Source organism: Rhinolophus hipposideros (assembly GCF_964194185.1).
Source record: "Rhinolophus hipposideros genome assembly, chromosome: 21".
Lineage (NCBI taxonomy): Eukaryota > Metazoa > Chordata > Mammalia > Chiroptera > Rhinolophidae > Rhinolophus > Rhinolophus hipposideros.
In genome coordinates, this window is record NC_138067.1 from 10,859,135 (window position 1) to 10,877,330 (window position 18,196).

At 45.3% G+C, this 18,196-nt stretch overlaps 1 protein-coding gene across 2 annotated transcripts; it reads right to left on the minus strand.

Annotated features, from left to right (window-relative positions):
- Positions 1-1,587: 1,587 nt before the first annotated feature.
- GOT2 (glutamic-oxaloacetic transaminase 2) lies at positions 1,588-17,862 on the minus strand. 2 transcript variants are annotated; one of them, XR_013992161.1, is made up of 11 exons: positions 17,555-17,862; positions 12,873-13,029; positions 11,677-11,805; positions 9,553-9,612; positions 8,675-8,836; positions 8,355-8,459; positions 7,853-8,003; positions 7,188-7,353; positions 3,991-4,141; positions 2,004-3,030; positions 1,597-1,963 (listed from the first exon to the last, which is right to left on the minus strand). XR_013992161.1 is itself a non-coding variant. In XM_081031921.1 (10 exons), the coding sequence occupies exons 1-10, from the start codon at positions 17,641-17,643 to the stop codon at positions 2,908-2,910; spliced, it is 1,293 nt and encodes a 430-aa protein (XP_080888047.1). In that variant the 5' UTR covers positions 17,644-17,862; the 3' UTR covers positions 1,588-2,907. The 2 variants fall into 2 exon arrangements, 1 of the variants encoding a protein (XP_080888047.1); XM_081031921.1 differs by having other exon boundaries at positions 1,588-3,030.
- Between the last annotated feature and the right edge of the window lie 334 nt (positions 17,863-18,196).

Genomic DNA, 18,196 nt, shown 5'->3' on the forward strand with positions numbered 1-18,196 from the left:
GCCCATAAGTGAGGAAAATAAAACATTCTCAAGCAGGCTGAACGAGCTGAACTCTGGTCATTTAGAGGTAAGCCTGAGGCGCTTTGGTCTGATAGTACCCAATGGCGGGTCAATGGGTCAGCTGTATCTGAACCATCTAGAAAGTTTTCTATTATTAAAAAAATATTGAGTCAGAATGCCCAAAAAATAAGGCCAGGGAAACCAATATTTTAAAAAAATAAATAAAATCCAGACTTGGGAAGTATTCTTTTAACAAAGGCATGACTATTCTTTCCGAGCTGGCAAACTAGCTCCTCTACCAGGTGTAGGAATGTTAACATCACAGACCCAGACTAGATAACTAGGCAAGGGTTGAAGGCAAACAGTCTGAACTGCTGAGAAAAACATCAGGTTTCATTCACACCCCACGTGACTGTTCTCAGTGAGGAAAGGGACTTAGTCCAGGGTGAGCTGGCAATACCTGTGTTTAAAAATAACAAGGTCAGCAGGGTGGTCAAGTTCCTTTTCCAGTTGAGGTCTTGGCAGCCAACTTTCAACTATGTTGGTTCCAGACAGCGAGACTTGAAGAAGCTTCTCCTAACCTAGGCAGTCAGTCCCTTTACGCAGCAGCTAGTATGTTTGTTGCTTTTCCCTTTTAAGATACTTTTCCAAAGACCTCCATAAAAGTCAATTCCAGTTCAGTTCATTCATTTTTCCTTTCACTACCCTTGTGTATCCAATTGCAAGAGGGACATGAAAGAGCCAAGGGTCAGGAGTGAGCCTGCTGGGCACCGTGTCCCTCAGGGAGTGAGAAGCAAGGAGGAAAGAACAAGTGGGGCCCGCTGCCCCTTCCAACAACTACCAAACACTGTGGATGTGCCTTGGGCCTGACTCCTGCTCCATTGCCCACCTGGCCAGTAGCTGTCCCATCCAGCATGGCTCCTAGCATGAAGCAAAGGCGACTGAATCACCTTGGGCAGGACTGACGCCAAGCAGGTGCCATTGCTACAGGTCTGCTGACAGAGTATATGACTTTACGGTAGAGGTCGCAGACTGGCAATTTACTGTTTGCATCTTGCTTGCAAATCATTAAAAAAATTGAATTAGCTGCCAACTTTTAAGCATCGATAGACCTCCCATAAAAATCAGGAAAAATTTAAGACCTGCAACCTTGAACTTTCATTCTCATAGTGGCTGTCACTTCCCTATCGCTCCTCATCACTGAGGTTGAGGGTTGGTCACCAGGGACCATCTTACATCCAGGTTGCATTGCTCTTTTTACTTTATCTTCACTGTTTATTTGTATTACCTACTTGGCTCCTATAGACGTCGGAAGCTGCCACCTCCCCTCCATCTCCTCTGCTCCCACTCTACACCCACAAGATCTGCTGAGGTGCCTCACTTGTCCCCCAAGGTCCAAAGGATTACACCTACATTTTCAAGATGTTGGGACTGGACAAGCTGAATGGCAAGGCAAAGACAATGCAATACATTTGGAATAGCTAACACAGCTGTTGGCTTATGGTCAGGGGAACACGAGTTCAAACTTATGGAATATACAGCCATTTCTCCCCTTTCCTCCCATTAAAGAAGAAAGATGACACAACAGACAGTGGTCCAGTCTACAGTAACTTTATTGTAACAGAGAAACCAGGCTGCAGAAAGTCTACATGATTAGAGCAGATGGTGGTTTTCTCCCCAACAGGTGAAGCCTGGGCCCAGCTGGCAGCACATGAAGGTTAAGACCAAAGCCCAGAATAGTTATTTCCTGGTTTCACCCTGCATTGCCTGACTCGTGATGTGATGTGACATGAGTGACTTCACCACAGCACTGCACGAGGGGACAACGTCTAGCTGGGCGGAGGCAACATCCCGGCAGGAGACAATCACTGAAAAGGATGCTGAAGTACCGTTTCCCCGAAAATAAGACCTAGCCGGACAATCAGTTCTAACGCATTTTTTGGAGTAAAAATTAATATAAGACCTGGTCTAAGACCGGGTCTTATATTATAGTAAAATAAGACTGGGTCTTATATTAATTTTCACTCCAAAAACCGCATTAGAGCTGATTGTTTGGCTAGGTCTTATTTTCAGGGAAACACGGTTTAAGTGCAGTTGCCTATTCTCTGCTGAGAAAGGTGAGGGCATGGGACGAGCAGTAAACGATTTTCTTCATTCTTCAAGTAAGTGAATGCAGTAGGTTGGGGTGGGTGGTCAGTCGAGCAGAGGACAGGATGAAAATCTAGGCTAGTTATAGATCTCTGTGCCTACAGGAAAGAACAACAGTGACTAGGGAGGTCAGAACACTAAAATGCCTGCGAGTGCTAAAAAGGGGGGCCTTCTTTGATTTTTTCTTAAATGAGACTGGAAACAGCATCTTTTTTTCCCTTGCTGCAGTGGCAGCAGACTTGTTGGTCTTCACAAAACACTGTTTCTGTAATGTGGTCTGTTGATAAGGTGGCTTAATCACGGGAAGACAAACATGAGGCTGACAGTTAATGTTAGAACTAGGTCTTCTCACAAAGCCTCTAATAAGTGGTATTTTCATGTTGAATTAACACCACAAGGTGCTCCAGTTAAAGCTTCGGAAATATTGCAATGGCGTGATTGAAAGGTTCTTTTTGGCTATGACTTTCTTGTACATGTAAACTCTTTCGGAAAAGCTGGAGATACAAAGATGAGGGAGAGTTTGGTTCAGAGCCACAAAGTTCCACACAGATGCCTCTACCTATTTACCTACAAGTTTTTTTTTGTTTTGTTTTGTTTTTTGTTTTTCCTTCTGAGAAACACATTCAATGCTGAGTTTTAAGTACTGTGGTTGAAAGAAATGATCTGCTCACTACCAGCCACCCTCCCTCTTCCTCCATGTGAATCTCACAACAGCAGAGGTGACAGCAAGGTTGTCTCTGTTTCCTCTTGTCAGAGAAATTATTTGGTGACCTGGTGAATGGCATGGGCAAGGTAGCCCACGTTGCCTGAGGTGACCCCTGCCACAGAGATACGGCCGTCTTTTGTCATGTAGATGGAGAATTCCTTGGTCAGCCGCTCCACCTGCAGAGAGAAGAGTGCTTGGGTACGTCTAGGCTGGGGAATTTCCCAGCCCTGGCACAATCACCAAGTGTTAAAAAACAAAAATAACAGGGTGGACAGATGGCTCAGCTGGTGAGAGTGTGACCTCTGAACAACAGGGTTGCCGGTTTGATTCCCACATGGGCCAGTGAGCTGCACCCTCCACAACTATCAGATTGAAGACAACGAGCTGCCACTGAGCTTCTGGAGGGGTGGGCGGATGGCTCAGTTGTTTAGAGCGGGAACTCTGAACAACAAGGTTGCTGGTTCAATTCCCGCATGGGATGGTGGGCTGCGCTCCCTGCAACTAAGATTGAAAACAGCAACTGGACTTGGAGCTGAGCTGTGCTCTTCACAACTAGATTGAAGGACAACTACTTGTGGCTGATGGGCCCTGGAGAAATACACTGTTTCCCAACATTCCCCAATAAAAAATTGAAAAAAAAAAAAATAACAGAGGCTCTATTTTCTCATTTAAACCCTATTTTCAGAATTTGTTATACTAGCTTAGAGTAATAGAAGAAAAAAAAAAGCTATTTTAAAGTAGTATAATGAATTCTGAGGCGGGAACAGGTGAAAAAAAAACAACACTTAGATTCAGCATCTGTAGAAAAACAGATCCAGAAGCCAGCTATGGAATCGCTATTTCTCGTATCAATAACCAGGCTCTTGCTTGTTCTAGTGTCTGCCGAGAAGCAGCTGTGGTCACAAAAATGATCAAAAACAAGTCCTGCTCTTTGGGAGTTTGCAACCTCATGGAAGATCTAGAAAGGTTAGCAACTAATACATGGAACAGAATGAAAGTTACGTCCTTCTTTTACCTAAAAGGGGTCCAAAATTACTGTTTTTAGGGTAATCCTGAATAGGCAGGTGACCTGTAAGGAATTCTGGTTTACAAGGACTGATTCATTGGTCGGCTGCAGGGAAACTGGCGTCACTCACCTGTTCGGGCTTTAGTCCTGTGAAACAAAACATGCCGATCTGATCGGTGATGTGCTGCCAGTTGCGGGAGGACCCCTCTTTCTTGAGGTTGGAGACCAGCTGAGTCCGCATGCTGATGATGCGGTCAGCCATGCCTTTCACTTCCTGCAACCTGTGGGGAAAAAGCCCGGATGCAGCTCAATGCCAGCCACGCCCTGACAGATAAGCCACAGCTCACAGCATTTTTACCTTCCTCCCCTCCTGTGGAGTCATGTGGTGGTCCAGGAAGAAAGCTATTTTATGGCATTCTGTTTTATATCAGAACGCTATTTTCATTAGGCAACTAAAACAGTTAACGTAACTGAGTTACTAGGAAAAAAAACTGAATGAATGAATCACACTAAAACTGAGGAAGGCTAAGGCTCTCCACCCTTTATGCAGGGGGCAAAAGTTGTGGACTAACCAGTAAAATATGACCTTACTTTTAACATGGATGGAATAAACACTCCGGCCGTCATAATTAAGACAAGGCGCGGTGAACCCACAATGTGCCACGCTATGTGCTAGGTGCTGGGGAGAGAGAGGACTGAGATATGGCCCTTGCCTTTAAAAGCTTACAACAGAGGCTGGGAGCAGACCCGTAGACAGCAACGAGCATGGAACAAGGCAGGAGAAAGGAAGAACCAATAGTGCTGTGCTCAGACAGCCGTGGGAAGAGCGGGTTCATTCTCTCTGGGGACCTGGAGAAGGCAGTTCTCTGACCACACACGGCTGTCTTGATTCCAGACGCATCCTTGCCTTCCTCAGACTACCCATCCCTCAACTGCTATGGCTCCATGGGCAATTCTTGTCGGCGCTCACCAATTAGATGTCTGTAAAAACATTTATAGTGTATCTCCCTGTTCTAACGTGTTCATTTTCCAAACCATCTCTTCACGACGATGTCATGCAGTTATAACGGAGGTTACAAACTGCCAATTAAAGGTCAAATAACAGTCTCATCATGTTTTATTTGACCCAGTGAAACATTTTTAAATTGGGCACTTGCATATAAAAATGTGGATTTAGGGGCTCTCTTGAAAAATAAGATGCTGGTAACACTGCATCAGCAGAGTAATTACTGGCTGGACCTGGAACCCCTGGCCCCTCGAGGGACGGCATGTGATTTCTACATTTCCTGTCGTTGCACTCATCTAGCTCCATTCACTTTGAGGCCTGGGTCCTAACAGCCACTGAGTGTGTGGCCAGGGCCAGATCTGGGGTGACCTTAGCAAACCCCTCCATGCTCTTTGTTGCCCACAGAATGAAGCTGTGACTTTTCACAATATCAGGTGCTTCATGATCTGCTCCCACCTGCCCAGCTTGGGAGCCTTCCACATCCTCCTCAAACTGTCTTTGCCACAAAACCACTTGGGATTTTCCAAGCACAATCTCCTCATACACGATGTGTATTGCACGCCTTTGCCTTTCCTCATGCACGTCTCCGTCTGGTTTTCCCCTTCCCCTTTACTTCCTTTGGGGAAAAAAGCCTTCTCTCTTCATGGCACAGCTCAAATGCTGCTGTTTGCATTACGTCCTCCCTCACTCCCCACTAGAATCGATGGCTCTTCCTTTCGTCAGCATTTATTCCATTCTGTCTTGTATGAGTGCCATATGTGGATCGTTCTCACTAGATGGTAACTCCCAAGGGTAGAGAGTGTCTTTGTCACCTTTGTCCCTAGACTTCAAATGAGCATTGAAAGGCACACATTAAAAAAAAACCACCAAAATCTTGCTAACCATTAGGGAATATGGAAATATAAAAATATACTTAAAATATGAAGTTAAAAAAAAAGGAGCTGAGTATAATTCTAAGTGACAAAAACAAAACCAACCCTATATATACATATATAACAGTATGATTCACAGTATATGACAACTATGGATAATAATGGGCAAAGAAAAAAAAGCTGGGTTATAGTGACTCGAGTTGTGGTTTATTTTTCCCTTTCCCAAACTTTCTGAAATGTACTTATGTATTAACTTTATAATGGAAAACAAACTGTAATTTAAAAAGTAGTGGATTTTTTTATAAGGCTAGCATGGATCCTTTGTATTGAAATGAACTATCCCGAACCAGACTATTTACGTCAATGTTCGCATGATTAATTTAAGTTTCCACATGACAACTAGGTGAGCTGCAGATGAAGTTTCCTGCAGGTAGCAGACAGCAGATTTAGCTTTTCTATCCATGATGCTGCTCAGAGATATACCCCCTTACCTAACCAGCTACACGGGATAAATTCTTGTATAACAAATCACATCTTCCATGGGCATCTGAACTTTTTATTAATTCTAAATTATATAGAACAGGGATTGGCAAACTTTTTATAAAGGGCCAAATCGTAAACATGCCAGGTCTTATGGGCTATAAGCTCTCTGTCACAACTACTGAACTCTGCTGTTATAGCACGAAAGTGGCCATACACAATTCATCAAAAAATAAATGCTTGTGTGCCAACAAAACTTTATTTACAAAAATAGGGGGCAGACTAGATTTGACCTGCAGAATATAGTTTGCCAATCCCTGATCCACAGCAATGTTTTTTAAATTGTATCATGATCCATTAGTAGGCAATAAATTCAATGCAGTTGGATGCAATTAGCATTTAGAACATGTTGGAGTGGAACACACAAACAAAGCCTTAATTTTGAGTTTTGAAACTATTCTAATTATACACACATACATATGGAGGTCATCTGTGTTCAGGATCATCAGGTAAAATATGTCTTCCATGGATTGTGGTCAAAAAGACCAAGTAACACGAATTTAGAGCTGAGGTGCCAAGACAGTCCGATGGTATGCATAATAAAACCCAAAACATGCAGAAATACCAATTCAATGCTAGCTATTATTAGGATTAAAAGAAAAAAAGATGTTCTTAAGAAAGTTTTCCTATGTAAGGTATTTCAGTATGAACTTACATTGAGGCAGAGGCAGGTTTTACTTAACCTGGAAATGATGGAATAAAAGAAACTGCCATTTTTGAATCATGTGTGTCTCTTACAGGGAAAGACCAGTGCATTAATTTGCAAGTGCTAACAAAATGTACATTCTTCTCCCCTCCTGCACATGGAAGCTGTGGAATACTGCATGTCACTGGGGGGCCAACTGGAACCAGCTTTGAAGGCTGCGTGACGGGGAAGGAGGTGGGTGGGGAGTGTCAGTGAACGTTTACCATTGTTTGCGCAGGTCAGGGCTGTTCAGAACGGTAGAGGCAATCCGCGCCCCATTGACAGGAGGGTTGGAATACATGGGGCGAATCAAGATCTTCAACTGTGACTCTATCCTTTTGGCTTCCTCAGCATCTTTGCAGACCACGGTGAAGGCTCCCACACGCTCACCTGAAAAGACAAATTGCGTCTTGTCTTCCAGGTCTGGCTAAAAGGCTAAAGCAAATCACATTGCAGTTTGCTACATGGTATCTGTTTCCATAAGAAGCACCAGAAACATAACTCTTTGTTATACATAATTTTTTCTTTTGTAAAATTTTTTAACAACCATTATGGTCACTCTAGGTACAATAGAAAGTTTGAGTACTGAAGAGTGTTCAAATGTCTCTTTTTATTGTACCCATCTTCTTGGCTCATGGAGCAGCCACTTAGCGTTTAGAGAATTAGGAATCAGTTCTCTTTGCTGGAGGAATTCAGGGACATTGAAGACGATATGGCTATGATCAGTAAAATCCATTTTACCTGCCTTTCCTTCCTCTTTGGGTAAGGAGGGACACAGGCAACACACACACACACACACACACACACACACGCACACCACACTCCACACCTTTGTGGCACCCTCTCCCAGCACTTCATCAAGCTCATCAGAACACATATCAAGCTTTACCGTATAAGCCCATGTTCTTGGCATAGGACTGGCAGAGACACACATTAATGCCCTGTTCAATGAAGTGGCGCACGGCCCAGGCGTCCTTGTTCCCATCACCACTGGCAAAGCCTTGGTAGGCCATGTCAAAGAACGCAAAGAGATTGTTTTTCTGGGAAGTAAAAAGAGAAGACCAAAGCTTGAGGCACTGCGTCTTGAGATGCCCAGACAGCTCCCTGGTACCCGTGGGTGCCTACTGCACAGGCAGACCAATGACAAGTTCTATCAGAATTCCCTACACCCAGGTTGAGGAACAAAAATTATTTTCAAACTGTTCATGTATCATCAGTTACAGCACTACTAATCCTGCAAATGAGGAGCTCTTTCCTGGCCACTTAACAATGTGTGGAAACTTCACAAGGGCTTGAGGTTAATTAACTATCACTGGTAAGACTTTGCCAGGTTAAGCATCTCAGGCTAGTTACTGAACACAGAACTGTGACCGCCAGTTCACCCGCCTCACCTTCACCACTGCTGCTATCTCCTTCCACTGCTCAGGGCGAGGGTCCACTCCCGTGGGATTGTGGGCACAGGCGTGCAGGAGAAGAACACTTTGCTGCGGTATTTTCTAAAAAGACAAACAACCAAGAGATTGCTTTGCAGCTTTAAAAGGAGCTAAGTCACTATTAGTTGATAAGTAAGAAAAATAACCTGAGGTCTGGGAGTTAGCACATCCCCAGTACTTTAAGCCAGGTATTGAGACCCAGCAGGGAGGCATCAGATCTCCACGGGGAAGTTTCTTCCTTGTTCCTTCACCCCTCCTGCCCTAGAAGCCACACTTACTGAAATGTCTTCCATAGCACCCGTGAAGTCAAAGCCGCACGTCTTGGGGTCGTAGTACCGATAACCCTGTAGCTGCATGCCAGCGTCCCTGAAGATGGGTGTGTGATTTCCCCAGGTGGGTTTGGGCAGAAAGACATCTCGACTGAACTTGAAAAATCTTTGCTAAGAGATGGGATGAAAGGGAATGAAAAAATGAAAGGAGAGGCAAACAAAGTTGATATATTCTATTGAGAAGACATTTTTCTCCACTGAAACTCAACTCCTCTCTATGATTGAGAGACAGTGCTGATTAAGTAGCGAGACTGCCTGGGTTGGAATCCAGGCTCTGACGGTTACACTGGTTGTGCAGCCAAAGACCTCTCTGAGTCTCAATTTCTTCATCTGTAAAATGGCGTAAAGTGAACCTCCTTCATAAAAATAAACGAGTTAAGGGGGGAGGGGCGTGGTAGATGAGGGTAAAGGGGATCAAATATATGTCGACGGAAGGAGAACTGACTCTGGGTGATTTATAAATGGTGTATTACAGAATTGTACACCTGAAATCTATGTAATTTTACTAATAATTGTCAGCCCAATAAACTTTAATTAAAAAAATAAATTAAAAAACACACAAGTTAAAATATAAAAGCTCCTGATAATAACATGTGCTCAATAAATTATATTTATTATTATAATATCTCATATTACAAATAATACCTTCTTTGTAATTTCTTCTAAGTACTTTCATTTTTAACCCCGACTCCATTTAACAGAGAACAGGAAATCTTCCAACTTAGTGGAAAGAAGAAATCTATTTCCGGGTCAGCAAATACACATGCAATAGGAAGCCCCATCATTCTCAGCTTACAGTTCTTTCCCGAAGGAATTTCCAGACTCACCAGAAAACTCGCTCCGATCCTTAAGGCCCCGGTTCCAGAAATGCTCTGCACGGTGACATACTGAGAAAAGGACACCTACGGTCAGTGAGGTACAGCACTCCCTCCAGGCACACAACTTAACAAAAGAGAGGTCAAGTACAGAGAAGCACAGCCCGGTACAGTCAACACCCTTCCTTCTTTAGAAGCTGAAGACATGCTCCAAAAGAGTATGTGGAAACAAGAGAACAGCACTACTGTTTCATTTCCCCATTTGCTAAGAGACAGATTGACTTGACTCTCCTCATGGGTTCTCAAAAGAGCTGTTTCTCCAGTTCCCAACACATTTGTTGATGCTGACGCTAATTTCTTAGGGCCTGTTTTTAGTGTAATCCTGTGTTATATATGAAACTTTCAGGACACAGAATCCCCACCCCACCCCACCCCACCCCCCATGAAAAAGGAGTGATTTATACAGAGAAAAAAGACACTAAGAATAGTCACTACATTAAATCATTATTCTAGAATTATGCAAGATTGGATGACTCTCCCAACATCAAAAAAAGCCAGTCAACATGTATATTAAAATAACGTTGCTATATTTTCAAAGTTGTTGAAGAGGTGTCCTTCATGAGTTTTTGGAATCTGAAAATATTCATCTTTGAGGTACCGGAGAGATGCTTGAGGTAAATCTGTTTCTTTGAATCAGCCAACTTTAGGAGATGAGTAAGAAACCAAAGGGGGTGTGTGTGTGTGTGTGTGTGTGTGTGTGTGTGTTGGCACCACAGAAATTCAAAGCTTTATAAAATATACTTATTAAATTTTCTGGATTGGGGGACACTAGATTAAATGGTGGGGAACCCAACTAACAAGCTCTTGTATTCACAGTTTGTCTCTGCCAACTCTGGCTGGATAGACACAAAAACGTAACTGTAGATCTGACAATACTATTAATGCACAAAGATACAGCAATTTATGAAAGACAAGCTGATGTTATTTCAAGACAGGCCAGTTTCATATTCAGGTTACAATTGACTAGATGTCCACAGACTAAGCAAAAATTCCAGAAAAATACAGAAGTTTTCATGAGGGGTTAAAAAGTGGCTGACTGGATAGCAATCAAACCACATTCTGTCTGTGATTAATGAGTATAACTACATCACAGATGCCGTTGAGATTGTATGCTTTTCTCTCAATCAATGAACTAACCAGTGGACTTAGATCAACCTTGTGAATAAAATGTATTTATTCTGGCCTTGGAGGGCTGGGGAGCGGAGAAATGTAGGCTTAGTTTTTGCTACTTTGTGTGTTTTTCCCCAGACTTACACAGAAAAATAAATATTTAAACATACAAATGTATCTGTTAAAAAAACATACTTGTTGCAAAAGAAAGTAAACTAGAACACACATGACCCCATGGGTCAGGTCGGGCACGCAGGTGGCGTGGCTGCATCCCACCTGCGTGATGCTAGTCGTCTTTACAAAGGCAGGCCTGCAGGGGATGCATACAGGAATCTGCCTGCAAAACGCTTATGTCCAGTGACCTTTACGGCTATCTTTCTTCTACAATAAGAGGGTTCCCCATGGAGCCGGAAGGAGACAAGTAAGAGACACTTGTTCTTGTGCTTCCCTTAATGGTTGCAGTGATGCTCTCTGGACCTCTGAGAGAGGAAGGAGACAGCAGGAAGGGAGCATGATCTGCTCCCTGTCAGTGTCTGAACTGGCTGTGAAGGAACAACAGAGGTGTTCCAGACTGGTCGGAGCCCCAACAGTCTACCTGTGGCTTGTTTCCAGGAAGCTTAGGACAAGAGGGTGGAGGCTACTTATAGGCCTAAAACTAGGTGGAACTTGGCATTTCTAAAGCATATTTAACGTAAAATGAACATAGAGACTAACAAAAGCAGTGTTAAATCTATCATATTACTACCACGTTTTGGGGATTGGCATTATAAAAACTCTTTAATTAGTGCCCATTTACTATCTAAAGAAGGGATATGAGCAAAAGTGTGGCCACTTCAAAACAATCATCACACACAAAGGGGTCTACCTTTTCTTATCGGTTTAAAACTGTTGAAATTATTTCAAATTTGTTTAAACTATTAAATTTAAAAACAGATCCTGCATGATGCCAGAATCTGCTCCGCTTACCCGGCCACTTTTCAACACTTCGCTGTTCTCACCCAGCGCTAATTCTGCAGATGCCTTGCAAAATTCAGCCAGTCCCCCGATGGGCAGGTATTCTTTGTCCAAATTTTTTGCAGCAATCTGGGCTTCTGCCTAGACAGGAGAAAATGCATTCATTTAGCTTCTTTGCCTTACTTGGAATTACCTCGATCAATATTTACCGTTTATAAGTTAAATCTTGGCGGTAAAGCCTTGTTTTTTATTTGGAGATAGTGCCCAAGAAGCAAGATAAGTAGAATACTTGACATATCATATTGTAAACAGAAATATTAAAACTTTTTTTTTTTTTTTTTAAAGTTAGGTTTTACGTGGATGGGTATATAGTTTCTCTTGGTTACCATTTAACATAAAACGGCATTCTTGGAATGTACAAAAACAAGGTTTAAGCGCAACACTTAAAATAGATATAAGATGATAAAATCAAACTAGATACATTAAAAAAAAAAGTATTTCAAGGTACATGCCAGTCTAAGAATTTCAAAGGGTAATACACTAACAACCACATATATTCATGATTTGGAGTCTGAGACCTGGCTGTGTGACCCTGTGCAACTTATTAACCTCATTCCACCCCCCCTTTTCTTCTGCCTCCTCTCTCCCCCCTCCAGTTCAAGCCGTTGTTTCTCAGTCTAGTTGGGTATGATGCAGCTCCCTGGCCCATGCTGGTATTATGAGCCTTGCGCTCCTCTGGTTGAGGCAATCGGTTGCCAGTGGTCAATCAGCCGCTCACAGCAGCTCAAGGCAGCTCTTGCCCGCTGCCGGCCACTTATGCTGGCCACTGGTTGCTCTTGGCAGCACACAGCAGCCCACAGCAGCTCATGGCAGCCGTTCCAGGGAGAGCCGTTGTTCACCATCTTAGCTGTAGAGGGCGCAGCTCACTGGCTTATGTGGGAATCGAACTGGCAACCTCGGCAGGGCAGCACTCCAACCACCTGAGCCACGGGGCCAGTCCCTTATTAACCTCTTTAGTCTCAGTTTGCACATCTATCGAATGGGGGAACAACTGTTTTTACCCCTCATTCAATTGAGCTGAAGAGCTGATGAGGTAATGTACAAAGAGTGTGGTGGTGCTCCAGCTTGCAACAATAGCTAACACTTGCTGAATACTTTAAACTGACTTCCTGAGACCAAAAGCAAACCCTTAAACCAGGCAAGCTTACCTTCCGGATACTAGGAAGCACATACGGCTTTCCATTATCATCCCGGTAGGCACCAACTCCCAGATTCATCTTTTTGCTGTTGGTGTCTCTCTTAAAGGCTTCTGTGACTCCCAGGATGGGATCTGGGGGCCCCATCTCCACATGGGCCCACCAAGAGCTAAAATGGGAAATACAAGACATCAGTTACAGGAGCAAGGTTTCCATGGCCAGAGACATCTTGGATCTGCCACAAACCCATTGAAACAAATGTTTACTTGTTTACTATGCACAGGATATAACTACAGGCACCAATAATCTAACAATGCATAAGACGTCAAAGCACCTTGCAGAAGAGTGGCGAAGATTTAATAATTTCAAAAGTCAAAATCCCTCTGATTTTCTTCATTGTTCTAGACTCTCTGGTTGTTGCAGTAGCTAAGCAATAGTTAAGAAACAGACACTTTGGAGCAACATTATTTCCTACCCACAATTCAGACCTTGAAACGTGTAGCCACCTGCCTATCTTTAACACTGTCATTAACTGATGAGTGAAAGGAACACTTCCAAGGCCAAGGACATATTATGGAGAGCTTCTAGTAAGCAATTTCCATTTTAAAAAAGATGGTTCTGTCTCCAAATTCTTTACTCAGTGATGACAGAGTCACTGCCTCCAACCACAAGGACAAAAGACACCTTCGTGAAATGGTGTGAAGAGCACTTTATTTGTCATGTTCTTTCAAAATTTTATCTAGCATAGAAATTCTCTCAGAAACAACTGCCTTGAGTCTTCTGGCAGAGATATATTGAGAGCGGTATCTTTTAAGAAGAATTCTAGAAGCAATTTGAAAATATTGAACCTCAAAAATCTAAATATTGGAGCAGGGATTCTGCTTGGTTAGTCCTCCAACAGTAATCATGCTCACGCCCTCCATGCCACTCATTATTCCATTCCTTAAAGGGTAAATACTCTATGCCCACACTGTAAGAACTCTGATGTTTTAAAAGCGACAGTACGAGATGAAGAAAAGAGTGCTGCAGGGGGGACAAAGTTGATGTGGACAACCTGTGGCCTGCAAAGTGATTCCTATCAGTGCACTTTGGACATAAGCACAAAGCCTCAGCCATTGAGCAATCGTGACTAGCTAACCAAAAGATCTTAGGCACTAAGTATTCAGATAAGCATTGTCAATTCCAGTGCCTTGCCCTTTCCCCGGGAATCTACCTAGTACTTTATAGACTTTCTTTTTTTTGGGGGGGGGGAGGGGAACAGGACTTCACTGGGGAACAGTGTGCACTTCCAGGACTTCCTCCAAGCCAAGTTGCTGTCCTCTCAATCCTAGTTGTGGAGGGCACCGACCAGCTCCAGGTCCAGTCCCCATTTTCAGTTGCAGGGGGTGGAGCCCACTATCCCCTGAAGGAGTTGAGGAGACCAACCAGCAACCTGGTGGTCCAGAGCCCACTGGCCCACTGCCGGTGGGAATCGAACCGGCAGCCTTTGGCATCAGGAGTACGGAGCTCCAACTGCCTGACCCACCGGGCCGGCCCTACTTTATAGTTTTTAACATGCTTTCCCTCACATTCTTACTTTATGAGGTTAACTATCTGGCTCATAATCACAGAGCTACAAATCAATTAAAAAAACTATGATAATTTTGGTGTGGTAACTATTGGTTACTGTACCACTATTGCACACTGCCTTTCTAAAGGGTCTCATGATACTTCTTCAGTTATTTCATTAAAAATTAAACAATTAGCGGTGGCTGGATGGCTCGGTTGGTTGGGTGCTCATAACACCAAGGTTGCCGGTTCGAGTGCCACATGGACCAGTGAGCTGCGCCCTCCACAACTAGGTTGAAAAAAAAGGCTTGACATGGAGCTGATGGGTCCTGGAATCACACACACTGTTCCCCAATAGTCCCCAATTTAAAAAAAATTAACTAATCAGAATTAAATACTTAAGAGATCATTATAAATCAAATTACATCAGCATATTTTTCTTTCTTCATTGACCTGCGGCTATGTCTAATGACTTAATGTCACTATGCTTTTATAGCACAGGTCAATAAGAAAAGGTTAAATGTTTAGTGCTGTTTTATAAATGAAGCTAGAGGAAACACTTAAACTTGAGACTTCCATTTAAATGACCCACATGTGAAAATTAAGTAGGACAAATCCTCAATGTGTCAGAATATCAACTGCCAGGGCTTTACTATATTAGAATGAGCTTTTTTTTTTTTTGAAAGAAACTTCAATTAGATGAGTTTATTTTCAATGTTTTCCACTTTTAAACATTTGGCTTTAGGTAAAGATCACGCCTATAGTGGCCGGAGTGAAGGTCCTTTCTAGCTGTCTGAACAGCTAGCGGGCATCTGGTTCTATCATCCAGTCACGTATCATGTTTAAACCTGAACAGCACCTCAACTGTAAGCGCTCAAATATTTTAAGACTATATTTTTAGTATACATTTTGCAACTGTAGTTTCCCTATATGCTTAGACTTTTATCTAAGATACAATATTAAGATGGCATATTTGTTTCTATTGCATTAACTAAAAAAAAAAAAAATCAAAGTTTAAAATAGAAATATTCAATTTGGACGGGCCTGGTGGCTCAGGTGGTTGGAGCGCCATGCTCCTAACGCGGAGGTCGCCAGTTGGATTTCCACATGGGCCAGTGAGCTGAGCCTTCTACAGCTAAGATTGTGAACAACAGCTCTCCCTGCAGCTGGGCTGCAGCGAGCAGCCGGAGGTCAGCATGAGTGGCCGGCAACCATCTTGAGCTGTCGTGTGCTACCATGAGCCGGCCACGCGGCCAGCGTGAATGGCCAGCAGCCAGCGTGAGTAGTGAGAGCTGCCATGAGCTGTTGACCCACGACTGGCAACGGACTCCCTCATCAGGAGGGAGGGGGGGCGCGCAAGGCTCATAATACCAGCTAGACTGAGAAAAAATGGCTTGAAAAACGGCTTGAGCTGCTGACCCACTACTGGCAACGACTCCCTCAGCAGGGGGTGGGGGAGGCGGAAGAAAGGGAAAACAAATTCAATTTGAAAGACATGGAGGCACTGTTTTAAATGCTGAGATATGACAGTGAACAAAGTAGGTAAGGTCTCTACTCTCATGGAATTTATATTCTGAGGGGGGAAAGGACAGAAAAGCAAAATGACTCAGGCTCTCACACTGAAAGAATGACTCAAAGGTCACACCCATAGGGATTTTCATCAAGCACTCTAAGGAGAGCTGGAGGCCACCCAGCCAAATCCGTAAGATGAGGTTAAGATTACTTTGGTGGTGAAACACACTTTCTTTTGCCCATAATTTTATGCATTCCTTTCTGTTCTCCAAATTTACTGCGTAAATGATACTCCCTTCCTAATTCTGGTCCACTAAGTAGGCTGACTTAAAGAGCACACCTTGACAGTGAGCCAAGAAGGAACCAAATCAGGGAGAGAAGCAAGTGTGAAAGCCTGTGCAAAATTACTGCCAAGAGTGGGGGCCCTGCAAAGGACAAACTGTTCTGCTGGCTTGCAGACATCATATATACATTCAAACAAAAGGCCAAGGTGCACAAAAGGTCAAGGCCTTGCTCCTTGGTGTTAATATCTGGTTGTGGTGGTGTGGAGACCGGGTTCCTGGTTAGGTTCCTTAAGGACACCCAATCGGCTTCTTGAGTGACTTAAATCGCCTGGCTCAGGTCTCTCCACCAGGAAGGAATTATTCATTCGTTTGATGCAGGGGGCTTTTTCTCCCAAACACTTAACACACAATTTGAAATTATACACTTGTAATTTTTGGGGCGACACCGGTCCCTCCCTCAAGCTTGTTCATGGCTGTAACTGTCAACAGCAACTGGTCCAGTGCTTGGCTCTGTGAAACTTGGATGATGAAATATTTACGAAATGAAAGAGCAGAGCGAGATGGAGAGATGGCCACTTCCCTACAGCCAGACCTCCTAAGGGCTGTTTTTTAAAAAAAGAGGTGCACTACACCCCAACCCTCTTCCATCCAAAGGCCAAACGGCGGGGGGTGGTGTCACGGGTGACAGGCGGTAACACGAGCGGAGGATGCTGTGCGCCAAGGTCACCGAATGCAGAGGATAGCCGGGCCCGAATGCCCGAGTCCCGGGAACCTTCCACCCGTGAGCCTCCTTTCCCCGGGCACACAAACTGCAGCCAGCCGCCAGCCTGCCGACCCCGTCCACGCCCAAGGGAGACCACGACAGGTGGGCACCGCGGCCCCCCGGGGCGGCCTGTCAAGGACACAGGCGTGGCACACGCGTTCCCCGCCAGCGCCGCGGCCAATGGGCGCGAGGCAGTCCCGCGCGCCGCAGCCAATCCGCGCGAGGCCGGCCGGCGCCGCAGCCCACGAGCCCCCCCCTCACCCCTCGAGCCCCCCCACCTGTGCCGAATGGGCAGCTCGTGACCCCGACCCTAGCAGGGGAGTCCGGGTGCCGTCCAGGGCCACACTTCCTAACTCGGGAACGCGTGGCATCGCTCTCCTGCGGTCCTGGGGGCAGGGGACGCGAGGGATGTCGGTCCCCGAGGGTCACTGTGCGGCGCGGCCGCTCAGTCCCCAGCCCCGTGGGAAGCCGAGCGGGTGGCAGGAAAGTGTGTGCGCTGGGGAGTGGGTGGCGGTGTCCCGAGGTCCTAGAGCGCCCAGAGCTGGGCGAGGCAGGCCTGTGGTCCCGGCTGCGTCTCCCCCGCTTACCTGGCTCGGGCAGAAGCCGCGGCCGCGAGGCCTGGGTGGAAGGCGGCGGCGACCCCGGACAGGATGCGGCTGGAGTGCAGCAGGGCCATGGTGGGCGGCGAGCGGGCAGTGGGTAGCTGCAGGACGGAGCCGAGGGCCGGCGGGCGCAAAGACGGAGGCGCGGGCTCCTGCCGAAGGTAAGGACAGCGACGTCCCCCGGGGCGGCTAGAGCGGCCAGGCCCGAGCCGCGTCACAGCGGACCCTGGCGGCCGGAGCGAGGGTCTCGGCCCGCGCTGAGCCGGAGGTCCGCCCGCCCCGCGAGTCGGCGCAGCCCGGGCCACGTGGTCCCGGGAAACGGTGACGACACTGCTGTTGGCGCTTGGTGGCGCTTGACACGCTTCATTCATTTAATCACCACGGGCCGGACCGAAGAGGTACTAGCAGCTATTACGCCATTTTGAAAGATTGCAAAAGGCAGGTTTGATGTGGGTGAAGTAATTTGCCTGGCGCCATACAGCCACCAGCAGCCAAGGTGGCCCACCCTAAATCTGCAGCCGGGTGTTTCCCTACGTGCAAATCGCCTCACCTTCCTGCACGTTTCCTTATCGCTGCTGTGGGGAGGATGGCGTGCCTTTTTCGTGGAGCATTTGTGAGGATTAAGTG